General features: G+C 49.8%; 6 protein-coding genes across 6 annotated transcripts; 3 read left to right on the forward strand and 3 right to left on the reverse strand.

Annotated features, from left to right (window-relative positions):
• Window positions 1-81: 81 nt before the first annotated feature.
• BKA55DRAFT_727745 (uncharacterized protein) lies at window positions 82-2339 on the forward strand. Its single transcript, XM_046201163.1, has 3 exons — window positions 82-554; window positions 624-1156; window positions 1205-2339. Exons 1-3 carry the CDS (start codon window positions 494-496, stop codon window positions 2108-2110), a joined length of 1500 nt encoding a protein of 499 aa, XP_046049008.1. The 5' UTR covers window positions 82-493; the 3' UTR covers window positions 2111-2339.
• Window positions 2340-4085: 1746 nt separating this feature from the next.
• Window positions 4086-6892, forward strand: BKA55DRAFT_689929 (uncharacterized protein; the record flags this gene model as incomplete). Its single annotated transcript, XM_046199418.1, has 2 exons — window positions 4086-5488; window positions 5542-6892. The coding sequence occupies 2 exons, from the start codon at window positions 4086-4088 to the stop codon at window positions 6890-6892; spliced, it is 2754 nt and encodes a 917-aa protein (XP_046049009.1).
• A 532-nt stretch (window positions 6893-7424) lies between these two features.
• BKA55DRAFT_567614 (Gar1/Naf1 RNA binding region-domain-containing protein) lies at window positions 7425-8846 on the forward strand. The gene is made up of 2 exons (XM_046192755.1): window positions 7425-7885; window positions 7935-8846. Exons 1-2 carry the CDS (start codon window positions 7798-7800, stop codon window positions 8453-8455), a joined length of 609 nt encoding a protein of 202 aa, XP_046049010.1. The 5' UTR covers window positions 7425-7797; the 3' UTR covers window positions 8456-8846.
• A 120-nt stretch (window positions 8847-8966) lies between these two features.
• BKA55DRAFT_539269 (major facilitator superfamily-domain-containing protein) lies at window positions 8967-11273 on the reverse strand (the record flags this gene model as incomplete). Its single annotated transcript, XM_046190114.1, has 1 exon — window positions 8967-11273. One exon carries the CDS (start codon window positions 11271-11273, stop codon window positions 8967-8969), a length of 2307 nt encoding a protein of 768 aa, XP_046049011.1.
• A 2252-nt stretch (window positions 11274-13525) lies between these two features.
• BKA55DRAFT_689932 (uncharacterized protein) lies at window positions 13526-14460 on the reverse strand (the record flags this gene model as incomplete). The annotated part of the gene is made up of 4 exons (XM_046199419.1): window positions 13526-13894; window positions 13953-14146; window positions 14239-14334; window positions 14406-14460. The coding sequence occupies 4 exons, from the start codon at window positions 14458-14460 to the stop codon at window positions 13526-13528; spliced, it is 714 nt and encodes a 237-aa protein (XP_046049012.1).
• Window positions 14461-15592: 1132 nt separating this feature from the next.
• On the reverse strand, window positions 15593-18202 carry BKA55DRAFT_512562 (putative peptidase family-domain-containing protein; the record flags this gene model as incomplete). Its single annotated transcript, XM_046187819.1, has 4 exons — window positions 15593-15689; window positions 15739-15871; window positions 15917-17639; window positions 17813-18202. 4 exons carry the CDS (start codon window positions 18200-18202, stop codon window positions 15593-15595), a joined length of 2343 nt encoding a protein of 780 aa, XP_046049013.1.
• Window positions 18203-20201: the final 1999 nt, after the last annotated feature.

The raw sequence follows: 20201 nt of genomic DNA on the forward strand, positions 1-20201 counted from the left end.
GATCAACCTGTGGCGGTGCCTGCTATCAAGACCGTGACATGCTGGTACCAGCCACAATTATTTACAGTAACAAGGATTCATAGTGTTTACATGAGAACCAATGTTGATGTAGTCTACGCTCTGTTCTGTTGTCGCTGTTGCTGTGTGGTCCGCCAAGACAGCGCTCAACAGGCCTCCATGAGGTCACGGTACAACTAAACGGGCTTATAGCAACAACTGAGCCTCGACCCCGCCACCTGAATTCTCGAAACACAACCATAGCACAAACTTGGGCTTCGGCTTTGATATTTTTTGCTCCATCTCGGGTCCTGGTCTCGTCACCTCCAGGAGATGACCACCACGTTCACGTCTATCCTTGGAAGCCATTGTCAATTGGCCCGTCGTCTTGTCGTATCTACTCAGCGCAACGTCCCCGATCAGCTTCGTATCACGCATATCCAGTCTCAGCAGGACTCGATGCCTTGGTCCCTGTACCCTTACGGAAACGAGGATCATGGCAGATTTAGAAGAAGTGTCTTACTCTCATGAGGAGGATGAGGAACAGCTATGGAGTGGTGAGTTTTGGTTCCTAGGGTCGCTACCAAAAAAGGACACGAAATGACTGACATGATCGGTCTTCGCAGAACTTGACAAGTGCGTTTCGAGCAAATGCGATTCCCACGAAACGATCGACGATGCCCTGCGCACATGGATAGATTTAACGACACGCCTCCGCGACCTTCTCTACGAATCTCAGGAAGAAATCATTACTTGCACGCGGATGCTCCTCGCCAGCGATCTATTTCAGGCCAACAAAGACTATGTTCGCACTCAGATTATCTACAGCTTACTTCAAGAAGATGAGGCTGGGCCTCTGCATGCTATTGTTTCTCTTCTTCTCCTCGACGGGTGCCAGGATGAGACCATGTTCCCTCGCATGGTGAACGAAGCTTGCTTCCCCCGACTTTTGGAGCTGATCAATGGTCGCCGAGATCAGGACCCCGGTCTGCATCGCCTTCTTCTGCAGCTTATGTACGAGATGTCGCGTATGGAACGACTTCGAGTCGACGATTTGACTATGGTGGACGATGAATTCGTCCATTACCTTTTCGCATTGATTGAGGAGTTGTCAGACGATGCGCATGACCCTTATCATTATCCCACCATCCGAGTTTTGGTAAGCAGCTTCCATCCCCCCTAGCTGCAATTTCTTACATAGACGCAGCTTGTCTTGAACGAACAGTATATGCTTGCGTCGACCGAAGTCGGCGATTCTGCTTCTCCCAATTCGCCCCTGACGAACCGCATTGTGAAGTGCTTAAGTCTTCATGGGGCGTCGTTCCGAACGTTTGGTGAAAACATCATTTTGCTCCTGAACCGAGAAACCGAAACATCACTTCAGCTACTCATTTTGAAGCTTCTGTATTTGCTATTCACGAACAAGGCGACATACGAATACTTCTATACGAACGACTTACGAGTACTTTTGGACGTTATTATTCGAAATTTGATGGATTTGCCAGATGAAAAAATGTCCTTGAGACACACATACCTACGAGTCCTTTACCCGTTATTGGCACATACGCAACTCAGCCAGCCGCCTCACTATAAGCAGGATGAGATTCTGCGTGTGCTGAACATTCTCCGAGGCTCGCACAATGTTCACTTTGCACCAGCAGACGACACAACTCTTCGTCTGGTCGAGCGTGTATCAAAGGTCAAGTGGATAGAAGAAGCCCAATCCCCCACGGTAGGACCCGGCGAGGCTGAAGTCGCCCGCAGATTCCTCGGCATCAGCCTATCACGCTCGCAAACCGCCAGTAGTATCAGTGTAAGCGACGTCGCGGCCGTTAAGGAGAAGCCGGGAGTGCAGACACCGAGTCGATCAGGCGATGGAGGCGACGTTGCTGCAGATGACGAGAACGTCACAATAGCTGCTCGACCCAAGAAGCCTTTGCCAGAGGTGCCAAAACATCGCCATGGAGTACCATTTGCGCAGAAGTTTGTCAACGGGGGGCCGAAGAAGACACCCCCAAAGGCGCCGCCGCCGCGACGATGGGGACGGATGAAGACGGTTGAGAAGCCCCCTGCTGACCCGGTTCAGGAAACAGTTCCAGAGCAGGAAGCTTGATACTAGTGGACAACTGTTATTCTCCAGGGCATGAACTTCAAAACAGTAACATCCCGCTGGGCGGAGGGCACCGGTCGATAACAATCACTGTGCGCTAGGGGAGACTCGGTTTGACGATGGCGTTTGTGGAGCTTTCTACTGTACTTGGCTGGACACAAAGCATAAGGCACGGCGTTTTTGGGTGGTTTTGGAATCGGTCTTGGTAATGGGTTTGGGGAGATTGTAAGTAAACCGCGGCAAGTCTCTTTTTACGTGCTACTGTGTATTAAGAGCATTGTAGAGTCAGTATTAGTGACGAGAATTACCTATAATTATGTTTGACAATGGCATGTGATGGTGGCATCATTGGGTGAACTGCGCAACTTGGCAATGTCTTGAAAGCCATTAGTGAGTAACGATAGAGCTGAAGGTGTCTAAGCCGTCCTTGGATGCCTCTTGTTAATATCCCTCAGGGTGGATGTCATCGGCAGTCACTGTACAGTGCCGAGCCGGGATGCGGCTTATACAAACAAGATTAACTCAGATTTCATGGAGTTTTGCGACGAGTTTATCAAGATCCACAATCTCCATGCGGAGAAGATTGCAAAGCCCTTCCTAGTTTGAATATCTACGAAACACCGAAACAGCAAGTTGCAGATCCGGGAGACGGCGATGCCGAGCAGATCTCAGCTTCAGTAGTGAAGTGGATACAGCCGCGAGGTCTATAAGTAGTGCGATTCAAGGGGATTGGCCGCATGTGAGATTGGGCACAGCCTGCGGGGGTAATGACGATCGTCGTTGCGTTGGGTTGCGGCTTGTAGTTAGTGTGAGGGCATCACCATCACCAAAACCAAGATCAAGGGGATGGACCCTTCTGGTGGCGTCCGTCTACGTCATATGGTGGGGAAGACGCGTTGGAAAACTGGCTGCAAGCAGCTGAGCTGGGGTGTTCTTTGGGACCAAGATACTTGCGAATACCTGCATAAGCTAGATGTGGTCCTAGCACTAGAGATGGATAGGGGGAGATTAGTGACCCCAGTCCATGTCGCTAATGTATTTGCAAGTACCGCTAATAAGCCCATTAGGTGTAAGTGCCATGGGCTCTCTTGGCGTGCAACCAGAGGAACTCAATGCCCCCCTTCTCCAAGCCCATCAACTGCATCATCCATTCATAACAAACATCACGGTCCAGTATCACCAACACAATCTACATCTGCCGCCTCTTAGACTTGACCGTGCTCTAGGCCTATCTTTGGCGCTTGTTGACTCAGTTGATTCCGACTACGCTCACTCTTTTCCTCAGGTACAAGCTCCTTACTGAGATCGAGGCTGAAGAGTAAGTACCTTGCTCTCTTTTGCTCTTTGCTTCACATTCACCTGCAACAACGGACTGGAAACTCCTCCATTGTGGAACATATAGATCACCTTTGATCTTCAGTATATTTCTATTACCCGCTGATTCTCAATCCTCTACTCCAAAGTTTCCGCCCAAGCTCCTCCAAACAGAAGAAGCAACAGAGCCAAGGTACGCACGTCGTCGATTCACCATCATCATTGTCTCAGAAAGTTCCTCCACTTCAACGAGAAAAAGAGACGCTAGTCTCACGCTTTGAACCTCAGAACCTCACAAGGCCTCCAATCTGGTGTTAGCGGCAATCTGCCAGCAGTCAGGTTGTGCGCCCATTGCGTCAACACCATCATCCCGCGAGCTCTACACCCTGATTTTTTTGGTTTTGCTCTGCCTGTACAAGCTTGCCCAGCAACCGGTTCAGTCCAGTCCAGCCCGACTGGAGCCCCTCCACTCAGTGCCAATACTGACTTTCTAGGTTCCAGGCTCTTCTCCCCTTCCGTCTCGGGTCCGTCCCCCAGCTCCTCGTGGTCCATTCCGTTGTTTCTGTTTCTCTCCGTTGGTCCTTGCTTGCTCTAGCTCAAGTTGTTAAACTACGGTACTCGGCTTGGGTAGGACTGTAGGAGAAATAACAACGCCACCTCCGCCATGGATCTACCTCCCTCTCATTCTCAATCTCAACCTTCGTCATTTCCCCAACAGCCGTCTTATTCATACTCGTACGGTCACGATTCTTCTCCAGAATCATCCTCAGCTTCCCACCAGCGTGCAACCGCTGCTAATACCGCCACCAACGCACACGCACATTCACATTCTCAATACGACGATACCTACAATCTGTCAAATTCGATTCACGCACCGCAACCGCTGTCGCAACAAGGAGGTCGTTTCACCGAGGAATGGGGTGCAGCACCACGCGGGCCTTCAGTCCTCCTTGATTATCCTTCACCCAGCGCAAACATGCAGCGCAGCAATTCGGTACATAGCTTCATGGCTGGCGATGACCAGCAGCTCCCGGCTCGTCAGAACACACTCAAGAAGAAGAGTTCGGTCCGCCGAAATGGGAGTCTCAAGCGTAGTAGCAGCCGTCGCTCTATGAGAGCGGGCAGTGTTAAGAGTCTTGCCTTACAATCCTCATCAGACCATGATGAGGCGCATAGTGCTTTCTATTGCCCGGTCCCCACGTCGGGCAATCCTACCGAGACACTCTCGAACCGATTCCAGAACTGGAGAAAGGTGCTCAAGGATCTCATCGCATATTTCCGCGAAATTCAAAACCACTATGAACAACGCTCCAAGTCGCTCCTCAAACTCGCCAATGTGGCTAACAATATCACCACGCCACCTGGTTTCCTTCAGACAGCTGGAATCGATGATGCGCTCCAATTTCTACGAATTTACAACAAGAATGCCATCCTCGAGGCCAACAAAGCCAAAGAAATTGAAGAGGATGTTATTCTTGCACTCACTGGCTTGAGGAGCGACCTCCAACAGAAGATTAAGGAGATCAAGAACCTCTCAGGCGACTTCAAGAACTCAGTCGAGAAGGAGATGGACCACACTCGTAAGGCTGTCAAGACTCTCAGCGATATTCTTGGCAGAAATGAGTTGGATGAATCTTCAACCACTGGCAAGCAAGATCCATACCTTCTGCGCCTGGCCGTCGACCGTCAAGTTGAGCGTCAATTAGACGAGGAGAACTACCTCCACCAAGCTTACCTCAATTTGGAGAATTCCGGACGAGAGCTGGAGGCGATCGTTGTTGGAGAGATTCAGAAAGCATACAACGCTTATGCTGGCATTCTTAAGCGCGAGGCTGATAATTCTTATAACGTCATTGGCGAGCTTCGAGATGGTCCTATTGCCATGCCCAAGGACCATGAATGGATGCATTTTGTGACCCACAACGACAAGTTCGTGGACCCGAGCATTCCGCTCAGGACACCGGACCAGATTCATTATCCCGGACAGGACCATGAGGCAGCCCAGGAGATTCGAGCCGGATTGTTGGAGCGCAAGAGCAAATACTTGAAGAGCTACACAGCTGGCTGGTAAGTTTCCGTTGGCAAAACGTCGTGATCGGAGAAGTTAACCAAGTTGCTAGGTATGTACTTTCCGCTACGCATCTCCACGAATTTAAGACAGCGGACAAGGCGCAAGCCCCTATCATGTCTCTTTATCTTCCAGAACAGAAAGTAGGATCCCACTCCAACGAAGGAGGCTCTTCGAACAAGTTCATCCTCAAGGGTCGCCAAACAGGCGGCATGCACCGCGGACACACGTGGGTCTTCCGTGCCGAAAGTCATGACACTATGATGGCTTGGTATGAGGACATCAAGGCTCTCACCGAGAAGACCGCCGAGGAGCGAAGTCAATTCGTGCGAAGCCATTCGAGAAGCCTCAGCCGATCATCCCGACGATCAGTTAGTAGCGATGGACTGGTCGACGAGGAGGACGAGGAGCCCTTCACGGCCGATACTGAATCATTTACCAACCCGGGACCAAGACAACATGAGGCGACTCCCCGGCGATCTCAAGCAGGTGGGCGGTTCCCATCTGATATCCAAGTCAATGCGCAACGTGGCTTACAGGCCCCTCATTCGCCTTCTAGTGTAAGCTCTGGCTTCCAGGACAACAGGGACCCCGCTGTACCACCGATTATCACGGGTGCCCTTTCTGGTCCGGCCGCTGGAGAATCGGGGCAGAGCAGGGATGACCATCCGGGCTATGGGACTGTTCACCAGACGCCCATGGATGAGATGCCCTCGCATGCTGCAATCGCAAGCCAAAAGGCCCATTACGACGGTGTTAACCCTTATACGAGCGAGCCGGTCAACCAGACTCCCGTTGAGCCGACCCCCCTCCACCAACAGCAGCAGCAATACCAGTCACAGTATGAAACGCAGCATCAGCAGCCTGTACAGCTTTCAGACTACGTCGATCAACACCATGACCAAATTTTTGTTCCTGTTGTGATCCCCCAGGGTAAGGATGAGCGCGATGGCAATTTCGCCAATACTGAACAACGCCACTTTGATGAGCAGCCTAACAATCATACTATGGAGCCACGAGATGAGCCATACAGTGGATATACAATCGGTGGAGCTGGCCATGAGACATCGAACTATGAGCAGCCTTCATATCCTCAGGCCTCATATGACAATCAACCCAATCACAACTATGCCAACGGTAATGCCAAGGGCAACAGTTACACCCTGACAACTGTGGGAGAGGGGTTTCCCAGACTTGATGGCGGTGCAACTGAAGAGCGTCGGCCATCAACTCGAGGAGGCGAATCAGTCTATACAGAGCGTGACTCTGTTCTGCTCCAGACAGACGATGAAGATGATAAGCCTATCCCAATCCGACCGTCCGGCAACAACCGGACTGAGAGCCATAACACCATCTCGAACCTGCATATTCCTGGCGGCTATCCTAAGAGCACTCAAGCATAGGATGGAGCATCAGTGTTTGAGTGTTTTCTTCTTTGTGGGCCCTTTGTCGTTTCCTTATTGTTAGTTTTATTTTGTTCTGATGGAGACGAACGATTTAGGAGGATGGTAAAGCGTTGGTAAAAGGACTATCAGCGTTGACTGACGGGAGGCGTTGGTCAATTGTGTGGACGGGACGGTACGGTATGGTACGGTTTGAAATGGGATATCCCTCGTTTGGCTTTGGATTGGTTTTGCAACATATTTACTTGGATCAATGTGATAGGATATCGTTAGTCTGTTTCAATTGATTGAAAGGTCCAGCGCGTATCATGAGTTTACTGTTACTTAAAGTTGACGAGACTGTATATTAGCGGCCAAAAAAAGATATTCATTCACCTCCAGTGTCTCTCAGCAAGTTCCATCAGTTATGTCACTGGACTTTCATTTACCAACACGGCATCGGCAATACGGTTTTTCCGCCCCATCTTGCACCAACCAATGGGGCCGCTCTAAGCTAGCTCCCGCCAGACCTTCGGTGGACACTCTCTTTGCAAAATTTCACACGGCTAAAAAAAAGTTCAGTATTCGACCTACGCGAAAACGATTCCAAGGCCCGAACGAACGACTAAAACCCCAGCTACGGGCATAAGCCGAAACAAAATCGAACGAGCGGTCAAATCGCGAAATCCTCATCTCTTAGATTTACATCAATTGGCGACAGCGCAAACTCGATAATCATGTCTTTCCGTGGAGGTTCGCGTGGACGCGGCGGTAGTGGATTTGGAGGCCGTGGCGGTGGTACGTCTTTATTTCTTCGTTGCGTGGTTGATTTTGGGGAAACTGGCTGTTTGCGATGGAAGAGATGTCGAAATGGTGCGAATTGAGGCTGGGATCTTGGAGTGATTAGCTCTAATAGCGGTGTTTGCATGGAATCAAGATCAACTACTAACGAACTGTTTCTAGGCCGTGGTGGCTTCCAGCAGCGAGACATGGGCCCTCCTGCTCAGATCCTTGGTATGTCTATCATCATGTTCTGTCTGATATCTCAAACTAACACTCCCAGAAATGGGCAAGTTCATGCACGCTTGCGAGGGCGAGATGGTCTGCGAGTCCATCAACCCCAAGGTCCCTCACTTCAACGCCCAGATCTTCCTCGAGAACAAGACTGCCGTCGGAAAGGTCGACGAGGTCCTCGGCCCCATCAACCAGGTCTTCTTCACCATCAAGCCCACAGAGGGTATCCAGGCCACCTCTTTCAAGGAGGGCGACAAGTTCTACATCGGTTCAGAGAAGCTTCTGCCCCTCGACAAGTTCCTCCCCAAGCCTAAGCCCCCGCCTGGAGCTCCCAAGCCCAAGCGTGCCGGTGGCGGTCGCGGTGGTGCCCGCGGTGGACGCGGCGGCTTCGGTGCCCGGGGCGGTGGCCGTGGTGGTTTCGGCGGCGGCCGTGGAGGTCCTCGAGGTGGTGCTCGTGGTGGTTTCGGTGGCCGCGGAGGTGGCCGTGGTGGCAGTGGTGGTTTCTCACGAGGTGGAAGCGGCTTCGGTGGTGGTCGCGGACGTGGTGGCTTCAGCCGCGGTGGCCGATAATCTCCCTACCACGATGACGACTACGGATCACTTCTGTTACTAGGGAGGACTAAGTCGACGCCTTAAACTGCTGATGTAGCACTACGCGACCTACGAGAGCTGCTTGAAGGGAGTCGGGGATCGAAAACCATGGAATCTTGGAGGAGGGAAAGAAAGAGGAAAGAAAGAAAGGGATTGACATGTATTTCTCTGGCGTTGGACGGTATCTGATTTTCCAAAGTGCTTTGCTTGGTTTGGCTTTCCCCCATGGCTCTATATCCCAAATCCTGCGATTGCGATGCTCGTATGATACGGCATTGGATTGGAGTTTGTATGTACAGACACAAGAGGATTCAACGAAGAAGACAAGAGAGAAAACGAAAAGAACGGGCAACCTTTTAACTTTACTCATGTGTTTATTGTGACATGTATATGTTCGAAATATTTTTTGTAAATCTCGTGTCCACGCTCACGGGCTATATATAAAGCTCGAAGTCTCTAAGCTCCTGGAACGCCATGCAAACAATCGAAATCACTCCCCTCGACGTCTTAGTGACGCCGCGCACAATAAGCCTAGGGCCAAGATAAAGGCCAGCCCTCCCAATCCTAGGCCAAAGTATTGCGCATCTCGATATCCTCCCAAAGGATTCTTGTCACTACTTTTCCCCATTTCCACAGCTCCCGCCATGCCCAGCCCTACCGAAAAAGCGAAAGCTGCTGCTGTATTAGTGATGCTGTTTGCGAGTCCAAGTTGTCCCTCTGGCACATCTCGTCCGAGCACTGTCGAGGAAGCGGGAACAATCGACACCATGCCAACCCCCATGAAGATGGCGCTGACAAATGAGTTGGCCCAATATGCTTGTTGAGTTGGAGCTGTCGCCAGGAGAGCCGAACTGATCAGAATGGCGATTGATGAGACCACCATGCTCAACTGTGCTGTAAAATCGCGGTTTGCGAAGGGCCAACATGCGAAGGCGATGACAACACCAACCACTAGTACTGGCACAAGAGCAGCACTCGTAAGAAGAGGACCCCAACCTCTGACAACTTCGATGAATTGGACGAAATACCATACCCAGACTCCAAATGCTGCTGATGCAGCTGTCACGAAGCCAAGTGTGATACCAGCGGCCAGATGAATCTGCTTAAACGGCACCAACGGGTGACTGGCATGTGATTCGAAGAAAGTGAATAGTGGTACAAGTATAATGCCTGCAATGATCAGGATGTACGCCTGCGGAGTATCCCATCCCACAATGGGCGCCTGATTCCAACCAACGCTGAAAAAGATCAAGGCAGCGATTCCAAATACGAAACCCAATATATCTAGCCGCTTCCACAGGTTGCCTTCAAAATTATAGACCAAGATTCTCTTTGCTGGGACGACAAGCACGCTTGAAATGCCCAGGGCTGTACATACCGCGGCCAAGCAGTAAAAGGCCCATGGCCACGAGGCGTAATTAGCAAACAGACCTGTCATGACCGATCCAATGACAAACCCGAAAGGGACAGAGGCATCGAATAATCCCATCACAAGCATCTTGCGAGGCCCAGGTGGATAGGCCCTCACCAGCATTCCGTGTCCATTTGGAATGATGAGTGCAGGGCCGATGCCTTGCATAGCTCGGCAGAAGCAGAAAAAGACGGCTCCTCCACTTTCACTCGTCTGTACATACACACTCAGACCAGCAAGAAGACTCCAAAGGGCGAACCAAATATATCCGGCGATGAAGGTATATCTCTGACCGCAAACATTCCCAATTCGGTTGCCAAAAAGAGTTGTCGCGCCATAACTCAGTGTATACGCTGATGTGAACCAAGCAAGGTGTGTTGTACGCTCTGGTTCGAAGAATGACTCTCCAATTCGTCGTGCAGATGTCACTGTCTGTGCAAGACTGGCATATGTCAAAACCTGCGCCATACATATGACAGCAACAAAAAGGCTTTCATTGGTGGCATGGTTGAACTCGATCATCCTGGCTCCCTCGCTCAGGGGTTTCCTTCGCAAACCTTGACTTGCGGGTGAAGAAGGATCCGAGTCGGATCCCGCACGAATTTGGGTGACCGTGCCTAGTGGGAGAGATCGTGTGCCCATGTCAGGCCTCAGGGCCATGTATTGGTGATGCTGTGTTGTTGATCGGAAGGCTTCGAAGTGTCTGGCAGCTCGGACAAGTCCGCCATGGTTGACCGAGAAGTCCGATAGTGTTGGACCTGTACTATAAGCAGTAGTTTCATTTGGACGAGGCTCAGCCAGGTTTACTGGAACGCTGAATCGTGGAGGTGGTGTATGAGGCGTATCTAATCGCGGTGGTAAGTTTGGTGTTGCCAGTCGAATCAGATCTTCAGGGACTTGTGCAGAAGTCTCAGCCATTTCCGATTCCATGTCTCCGTCAAGGAAAGAATCCGTCTCGACATTTGGAGGTCGTCCTGGCATAAGTCTTGTGGGTATATAATTGCTTCGACGAGGTGAAACGGGTGAAACAGTCATCTCTGATACACTCATCTGGCTCACTATGTCCATGTCTAGCAAATTCACATTCTGGGATATTTCGCTGACGCTTGAAGGACTTCGAGCATGGAAATGTGAACATGACTGAGAATTGGAACGAGAGTGAGAGTGATTTCCAGGCTGAGAGTGAGAATTGAGGTTTGTGTAAGTGGGAGCCGGTGCTGCTGGAGAGTAACCACTATATTGTTGCTGATAATGATGGCGAAAAGATTCGGTGACGGCAATCATGGTATCGGTGACATGTTGAACAGCAGAGTTAGATCGATTTATTTCTCGACGGGCCTCAGACTTTTCAGAGTCTTGTCGTGATACGCTCCGAAGCGGCTCCATTGTGAAGTTGGTGAAGTAGTCAGCAATGCCAGGGTTAGCAATAGTCACCCCTCATATCCTCGTTTGTGAGGTTATTTGGGAGTTGATTATGGTGGAAGGAAAGTGGGAAGATGTTATTAGTCAATAAAGCAGATGATCAGGGCTGCAGAATCATCGTAACTGAATCAGAAATCAAGCAATTGCGATATAGTCAGGGACGCTTGGGGTAATAAGTTGATGAAGAAGGCTGCGCTTACAGCTTACAAGGAAGACAATAACCCATGCCTCGAGCTGTACGTGGGCATGTCGGCTCATAGAATGGAAGCTCATCCATACCACTCAGTAAGCCTTCAGGGCTGACTCGCCCCCGCAGCTAAGCTTAGCTTTTAAGGCTCAGACTCTGGTTCAGGGTCCGGAGGTTTAGGACCTGATACTTCCATGTCTTGGCCCAGCCGTTAGTTTTTGAACCGAGATGAGGGTGGGTAGCGTAGTGTATGGGTGAGCCAGAAATAGAATCATCAATCTTGTAAGTCGTCACAAACTGTGAGAAAAAGAGACTTTCGCCTCTGTGAGGATTCTTGTTGGTAGTGATCTGCTTGTCACGATAATTAGTCCTCCTTTCGGTAACATCTGACTTGCATTACAGGTTCTGCATTCACATTGAACAAAGCTCAACTGGCAGGGGATGGGAGAGACTGGGCTGTTCAGAAAGTCGGTGATGCATTGACATAAGCGGTTACAGGGAGTAGCGTAAAAGTCGGGTTGGTCTATCAATCAAGGTCTTGTTGGTGATGATGGGAGAAATGAAAATAGTGGTGTTAGTGATATAGTAGTGGAAGGCACCTAGGTCCCTCTGGTCAAAGCGGCTCCGACTAACAAAGACATCAACACGGCAAGAGGCAATCTACGCTACTCCTGCTGTTCTCAGGCTGCCATTCACTGGTTATCAATCGCCGATATTATTCTCCCTCTGGTTCGCTCAGTGTAGTGTCACAGCATCATAGGCATCATCATCGGTGCAACCAAAAATCCAATTGGGTGTTATTCCTCTCATATCCTGATGATCAGATCCCATCCTTGTCTATCATCAACAGCACAGCCACCCGTCACTCTCTAGAGCCTGTCTGCCTGTTAGTCCTAGCCTAGGATCTTTCAACAGCACAGCCTCAAAATATCACAATCCATGTCTTATCCTGAACAGGTTCTTTGGGTCTTGAGCTTCTAGCTCCAACGCCTCTGACCACATGTTTCAGACTCAGATGGCGTTGATTGGTCTGTATCAGATTGGTGAAGACTCAAACTTTTAATCGTTCTGGTCTTCTAGTAAGACAAATTTTGTTATTTTCTCAACTGCCTCCAGTTTATGAAGATCCTCCCCGCCGTCTCGTCCTCCCAGTCTTATTCAGTACCGGGAATCCGGCACCCATGCCTCATCATGGTTTGTCGATCCACTCACAGCAGAGCCTCGGATTGTGCGTAAACATCACGTATGGCTCTATTTTTGGTCATGTCTAGCTTCCAATGCTCAATCATCACGTCTATAGAGAACCTGGGAGTGCATCCTAGCTTTTTGTAAACCTTATGCTGGTTGACACTTATAAAAGCTCAACAGGAATACTAGAATATGAGGAGGGTCTAACTCCATATCCTGCTGGCTTCGAATATCGACTCTCTTAAGCGAGAATCACTGCCTCCACGTCCTGAATGAATGGAATGAGACCGATAACAGGCACTCTGTTTTTAATTATGAAACGGACATCATCATTGAGAGCCATGCTTCCCCATCACAACTATTCCACCGTCACATCTTATCACTATGTGACATCAAGCCGGTCACGTTATACGAACAGATCATGGTTCAGACCACCGAGCGACTCGATATAGCTAGGTATGTACTACGCATATATCCACAGTGCTATGCTTATGATAAACAGAACCCGATTCAAAGTTGTCACCTAAAATTCAAGCACTAAGATAAGGAATGTATGGGTATCATGAACTACCATTGTTTCAATGAGCTGCGTGAATCATGTCCTGTCCAAACCCCCAAAACCCCAAATGATAATGTCTCCGAGCGTGTGCGCTGAACCCCTTTTGTCCCTTATGTTTGTCCTTGCGAACTTCCTGTTGAACCCCCTACTCGATCTCAAGATACCCCCAGTGATGACAAACGCATGCTCAGATCCAGACTACATGACCTCTACTCCACCCAATCTTTGAGTGCAGCTGCACCAAACCAACGTACCATGTTAAATGGCAATATCGGCTATCGCTTAAGGCTTGGGTATACGGATTGTCTTGCTGGTCATGAGGCAGCCGTGAATCATGAACAAAATGACGGCAGGGTGGAACTCGAAAGCTGAACCCTGGAACCAGACACCAAAGGGGAGATTGTCATGAACCCAGCGCTGCGAGAGCCAATAGGCCATGATAGCGTCCATGCCGAGCGAAGTGGGAATGGGAGTTCCTTCGAAATACTGGCTCTTGCCAGAGGCGTCCTTCGGAAGAACCGAAACGGTAACGTTGAAGCGGGCGAGGCGAGTGAGGCCACACAGAACGAAGAAGGTAAGTCCAACAGTGTCGGCAAGCGAACGGAAACCAAGAGTGAAGGCGACCATAGCGGGAGCGACGCCGAAAGAGATCTGAACAGTATTCCTATTAGAAACCATATTGAGTGATAATGCGCGCATTGATACATACCAAATCAGCAAGAGAATCCAATTCTTGGCCCATGAGACTACTCTTCTTCCTCCATCGAGCAACCTTGCCGTCGAAAAAGTCGAAGAACAGACCGAAGGGCAGGAAGAATAGAGCAAGCCAGAGGTTGTCAAAGTCCTTGGGGTCGCCGAGTGCGTATCGTAGCGAGGAGAAGATGGACATGACACCGCAAGCACCTGTGATGACACCAAAGTTAGCAAACCATCACATTATTCAGAAGAACGAAGCATGTCAAATGCGCCGGTTTCCGTAGTCAAGGTGTACATACCATTCATGAGAGTAATCAAGTCGGCAAGGTGCATGGCCCGCACGAGAGAGAAGTGCCCAACATCGGCAGAAAGAAGAGTCTTTTGCTTGTCAATTGCTAACAGAAGATCGATGTTAGTTTTGGAACCCCAAACTCGCTTAATTGTTTCATCCTTGGCTAAAGCTTACCTGGGCTGTTGGAGGATGTGACGTCCTTGGGGATGTTTCCATTGGAGCCCGACATGGTGTTGCTCCTTCTAGACATTCTACGGCGATTTCAAGGACTTTTGGTGAGTGCGAGGGTTGATGGAGTCGGACGGTAGGAGAAGTCGACCTCAGCAGTGTTGCGTACAGGAATACGGGAAATGGACAATCGTAAGAAGCTCCGTGGTGGAAGGAAGCGGTGTCGATGGATGCGAAAAGACAATATTCAAAGCGTGGAAGAATACTAGCAATGCGAAGTTGATTGATATTCCGCGAGTCAAAACTTGGTATGTTTCTGGTGGTTGTGCGAGGTTGCAGAGGAGAGAAGAGAGCAGGTTTCCTACAAGTGGTTGACGTTGAGGACGGCGTCGCGGTTGCTGCTTTCGCGGCGGGACATCCTTCTTTCCTTGCTTGGGTGGATGCCGTCATTGTGGGCGCTAGTGCTGGCCAGCTGCACGTGATCGCAATGGCTTAGACGCTCAACGGTTCCGAATAAGTCACCAGCCATCAACAGTTCGTCACATGGAAAGGTCAAGGCGGTTGTTCATGGTCACATTCGCATCTATCTTTGTGAATCTATATCTTATGTAGATCAGAATGAAACCAGATCTCTAATGTCACCAAGTTGACCAGCAGCTCAACAAGTTCCGGGGTAGACTATCACATGCTAGATTCACATCGTATTCGCACGCGCTCGCTCACCGTCAGACAGATTAAGCGAAGTTAAAGGAATACCTATGGTGGTTAGTACACACACAAATGTTCTAGACACATGCAGAAAACAGTTGAAATGAACAAAGAGCGACAAAGACTTCAAGATCAATCATCCCCTGCGGTGTTTATTCAGGTCCGCGCCTGCTCATGGTATACTGCGTATGCGTTGCCCCTTAACTTGATATGCAAGCGTGTATGTAATGTGTGCGGCCTCTTTTTAGAGGCGGTAAACAAAAGAAAACTACCCCAACGCCGGTATCAGATAAAAGTCCCGAACAATGCTTGCGGTATCTGTCTGGCCGCTGTAAGACAAGTAGGGCGTGTCATGACACGCAACTATGTGCGCATGTCTCTCCCATGCTTCATAATTAACAATTAATGTTTATCCATAGGCTGCTGATTGTTATCCTGTATAATGAGTGTGCAAAAATCTAGACATCGAGTGGTTTTGCTCATGCTCATCGAGTGATGAGAACCGAGAAGCCATCCAACCACTGGCCACAGGAGCCGGAAACACCACAGATGATGTAACCTCGAGGAGGTATCAAAGTGTGCCTAACGACTTGGGTTAGCTAAGTTCGTAGCGACACAAGAATAAACTTACGTATCTCCTCCATGAGCATTTCCATAAACGGGCGACTTGCGACCCAAACTCGTCAGAATTTGTATGCCATCGATCCAGAAACCAGACCGCACGACGAAGCCACTGATGTATTCACCACGACGGACATCTACGTCTTCCATTAGATTCTTGTCGGTCCATCAAATGTGCACGAACTTACCAAACTCGAAAGTATCTCCCCCTTCTTTGCCGCCCTTCTTTCCAAACAACTGCCTGGAATCATCATCATAGATAAATTCCATTCCGTCCACGGCCATACCGTGATAAATCATCACGCGGGATAGAATTCGATCCTGTTTAACAGCACTCGTAAAGATGGCTTCCGTAGGCTGGCTTCCATCCATCTTAGAGCTACCCAGCTTCTGGCTCCGGAAAGCATTCTTCCCGTTCGGTAACTTGATGAGAGATTCCTTGGAGGCAAACTTTTTGTAATCGTCAATATCAAGTGATCCTCCCCCGTAAGACTTGACCGAGATTTTGAGAGATCCCTTTCTTTTCTTCTCAGGTAGTCTGCCTCGCAGCTCACTTTCGCTGAGCGTGATTTGTCGAGATGGTGTCCCTTGATCAGTGGGATACTCGATCCAAGTATGGCAGACATCATCACCGTCTGCATAAATCTCAACAAAGAAAATTCCTGTGGCCGCCATGACAAGTACATTGCCATTTTCGACAGGGAAGGCTTGGACGCTACCGTCGGAGTTCATCGGAGGATCATTGGGAAGCCGGAAAGACGGATGAGCTCGGAAACGCAAGCAGTCGAGGCGGTGCCATCCACATTCATCGGCCTGGAGCGCAAGACCACCTTTGGATTTGGTCCTTGTACAGTAGGCCTCTCGAGCTACAAATGTACGGTTGAGCACCACGTAATCTCGTAGCATAATACCACTCTCCTGGTGGGGACATCCAAAAAGATGACCTGTCTCATGCATGTGAGCGCCGATACCGATATTGGCAGCTTCCCAAGAACTGCCCGCTTCATTGCAGTCATTAGCCACATGGTTTGTATCCGTTGGAGTACAGTCAGTAAAAGCAGGCACAACCTCTTCGAAAGAGGAAGGGTAACTGTGAAGGCAGTGAGATCCAAAGATTGCGAGTTGAAGATCCCCATCCCCTCCTCCAAGAGCGGCATGGCCGGTCACGGTCTTTGCGGCCGTATCCCAGTGAGAATCCAAGAGAAGACAAGACACGTATAGCTTTTGTCCTGGCAGTGGGTTGAAGTATTTTTTGACAGCCTCTGAAGCGATGCCGTACAAAGCGCCTTTATCGGTCGCCTTCTCGTTTTGCTGAGCCTTGTTAAGATCTCGAATCTCAGCAAGGGTCTTGTCGGAGCGAATGATATGCACACGAGCTTCGGAGCGCATGGTACCGTTCTCTTGGTCACGATAATTGGCCGAGCCTGTTGTCCATTCTTCGTCAAAACGGAAAGCTCGTCGCCCAAGCTTGTTCCGCCACATCTGTTCCGAGGTGAAGGCCTGCCACAGATACGCTGCCATCCTGAACTTCTTTACGGCCAGTTCCAGTCCATTTCCTTCCTTTTCGGCTCGGGCGGGCGAGGCATCGAACGTTTCCGGGGAGTCCTTCGCAACGAGTATCGCAAGCTGCAAAGGTGGTGAATTGGTCACGGGTAGCATATGAACAGTAAGGTAGGAAGCATGGATTGGGTTGGAGCTATTGCTGTTCGCAAGTTTCGGACTTGAGAACTCGAAACGCAACCTGTTGGGACCCGGTTGAAGGTACACCAGTGCCTTGAAATGCGAGTTGCAGACGGGCCAGCTGATCGCAGGGAAGTTGTCGTCGAGTCGGCAAACATTAAGAGTCCCATCGAGGGGCTTCTCGGCGGCATTTCCGATTGTGCCATAAACAAGAAGAACTTTTTGATAGACCTGGTGACGGTTAGCACAACACTCCAACTTCTTTCTTGAGCAAGTGATGTTTGTCGAAGTCTTGGCAGAGCTTTTGTACCAATTAACCCCTGATGATATGGCTTGCATTTGCATGCGCGCCACCAAGCCAACAAGCCACAGAAACAATTCAAAAGCAAAACACCAAGACATACCCATGCATTTTCGGTGATGTTGATCACTCTTGGAGCGTATGGTGACACTGGAAGGGCCTGTCTTCCATTGATAGAAGGCGCACCAAGACCCGACATTCCGGAAACACTGTTGCGGTTGGAGTTGGACGATAGCGGCGGTCGCGTGGGGACGTTCAGTTGGCTCTGGCTCTGGGGCATTTGAGACTGTCGACGCTGAAGCTGCTGCTGATCTTTGACCTGCAGATGAAGTGCAGGATCTGACTGGTGATCAATCGAAGGCGGCGTCAAGGAACCGCTCGAGGGCGATGTTGCTTGACTTGTAGCACCATCACTGGATGTGTCGGTTGATCGACTGGTACGGAAACTGGCCCTCGATCGGCGGCGCAGGTTGTTGAGGAAGGTCGGGGCCATTGTCGCCGGCGACTAGGACCTGCCTTTTCCAAGATGTATCCAAGTAAGAGTCAAAGTTGTATGACAATCGCGTCGTGGGCAAGCGAGAGACGGATCAAGAAACCAAGGCAAAGCCGGCAGAAAAGAGAGGGAGAGACTGGGATTGAAGTACCCAAGAAACCCGTAGTCGATAGAGTCAGAGAGGAGAGCGCTCGTATTGCAAGTTTGGAGGAACGAATGGGGTGGTAGTTTAGATGAATGAGGTGGAGTGAGATCCCGATGGGGGGGTGTAACGAGAATAGAAGCAGTGGAAGCTGTCAGTTGTTGACAATTGACTTCCTCTTGGTCGATCGAAGGAAAAGGAAAGAGGACGGCGCAAAGATTTAGAGATGAGAACCTAGTATGGATTCTGGAAGGACCAACAGAGAAATAACAAATGAATGGAAATCCACAGTCTCGTTCCCCGGGATGTTCTTCACTGCCTTGGAAAGATAACCCTCAAATGTCCCCTTCCACCCCTGTTCTACGGAGAACGGAGAAGGATGGATATCTTAGAGTATCCTAGACACTCAACGAGTGATGACAGATGACGGAGGATGTTCTGTATGGCCGGACTGGACGAGAAGACGGCCACAACCGATCCACAGACGTGCAAAAAGTGGCTGGTGCTGCTAATGCACTCGCCGAGAACGAGGATGTGCTGAAGCTTGGGCCGGGGGATCCGCTGGAATTGGTGGGTTGCAGCGATGCGATTTATTGCGGCCGTTGCAAGCGTGCTCAACCAGATGGTGGCTTACTTGGGGAGAGGTTGAGTTACTGTTGGAGACGGAAGACGGCAGTATTGGAATGATATGATAACCCATCGGGGCCATTGAGACATTATACTCCAACAATGTCTATCGTTGTTGATCAATTCAGGTCGATCCAGTATCAAAATGTCCCAGACTCATCCTTGTCAGCTTATGGGCAGGCCACAGATGGGCCAAGACTCACAACGTGCCGAGTTGAAAGCGATCGTGATCTAGGTGGGCATGAGTGAGACCCAAGTTACATACAACCACAAGTTCAGTGGAGCTTGATATTGAATTCAACCAGCCGCATCCAGCGGGAACTCAATCTTTCAAGTAAATCCCAGGAGCTAGAGCAGCTAATGGCAGCTCTGGGCGGGCATGTCCTTCGCTTAGGCACTGATATCCATCAGCTATGCTAGCGATCGTAGCATTCGGCTAATATTCACCGTGCAATCCCTTGATAATACAGAAGTCGCTGCTATTTTGAAACAATCAGTTCTCAACTTCGATGACGTCGAGATAATAGTCAAGCCCCTGGCCTTGTCCAGGCGGGACCATCCCGTGCCGCCGCCGATAGTAGACCATCCAACGAAATTGCGTTTCCATTCAAGATCCCACGTAAACATGAAAAACTGTTGGTGGGTGTTTCCAGGGGATGAGCCAGTTAGTTGATGGTGCCATCCATGATTGCGAGGCAGGTCATGCAGAAGTTCTTTTAGCGCCTGCAACTAGACTAGCCAACGCATTACACAGAACACTCTATCTCAGAAGTGATTGAATCAATGGGATTCAATGTTTCTTCCATTTTCAAGATGGTGGTTGTACAGACCTTGGCCATCTCGTTTCAGATTCGAGGCTTATTCAAGTCCAACCACCATGTCCAGCTCCACTGCAACACCAATTGAATAATGTCAGTGATACTTTATCTCCTTAATCGAAAACTATCCTGCTTCGAGGCCACAAGCCGATTGATCCCACATCACGGTAAACAGGGAAGTAAAAATTGATCAAGGGAGAGCAACTTTGCAAAAATGCCTTGCGACCTAACTTGATTATCATATGCTGATGGCGGGCAATTATCAACCGAAAGCAAAAGTCCACGTATGCGAAATGCAGCTTATGAGGGGAACATTGAACAACATCCATTTTAGGAGGGTGAGCTGATGAATACGATGATGGCCAACTGACGACAATTCCTCGTGTTATGGGAATAACGTGGGTGTACTAAC

Source organism: Fusarium redolens (assembly GCF_020744475.1).
Source record: "Fusarium redolens strain MPI-CAGE-AT-0023 chromosome Unknown BKA55scaffold_8, whole genome shotgun sequence".
Classification (NCBI taxonomy): domain Eukaryota; kingdom Fungi; phylum Ascomycota; class Sordariomycetes; order Hypocreales; family Nectriaceae; genus Fusarium; species Fusarium redolens.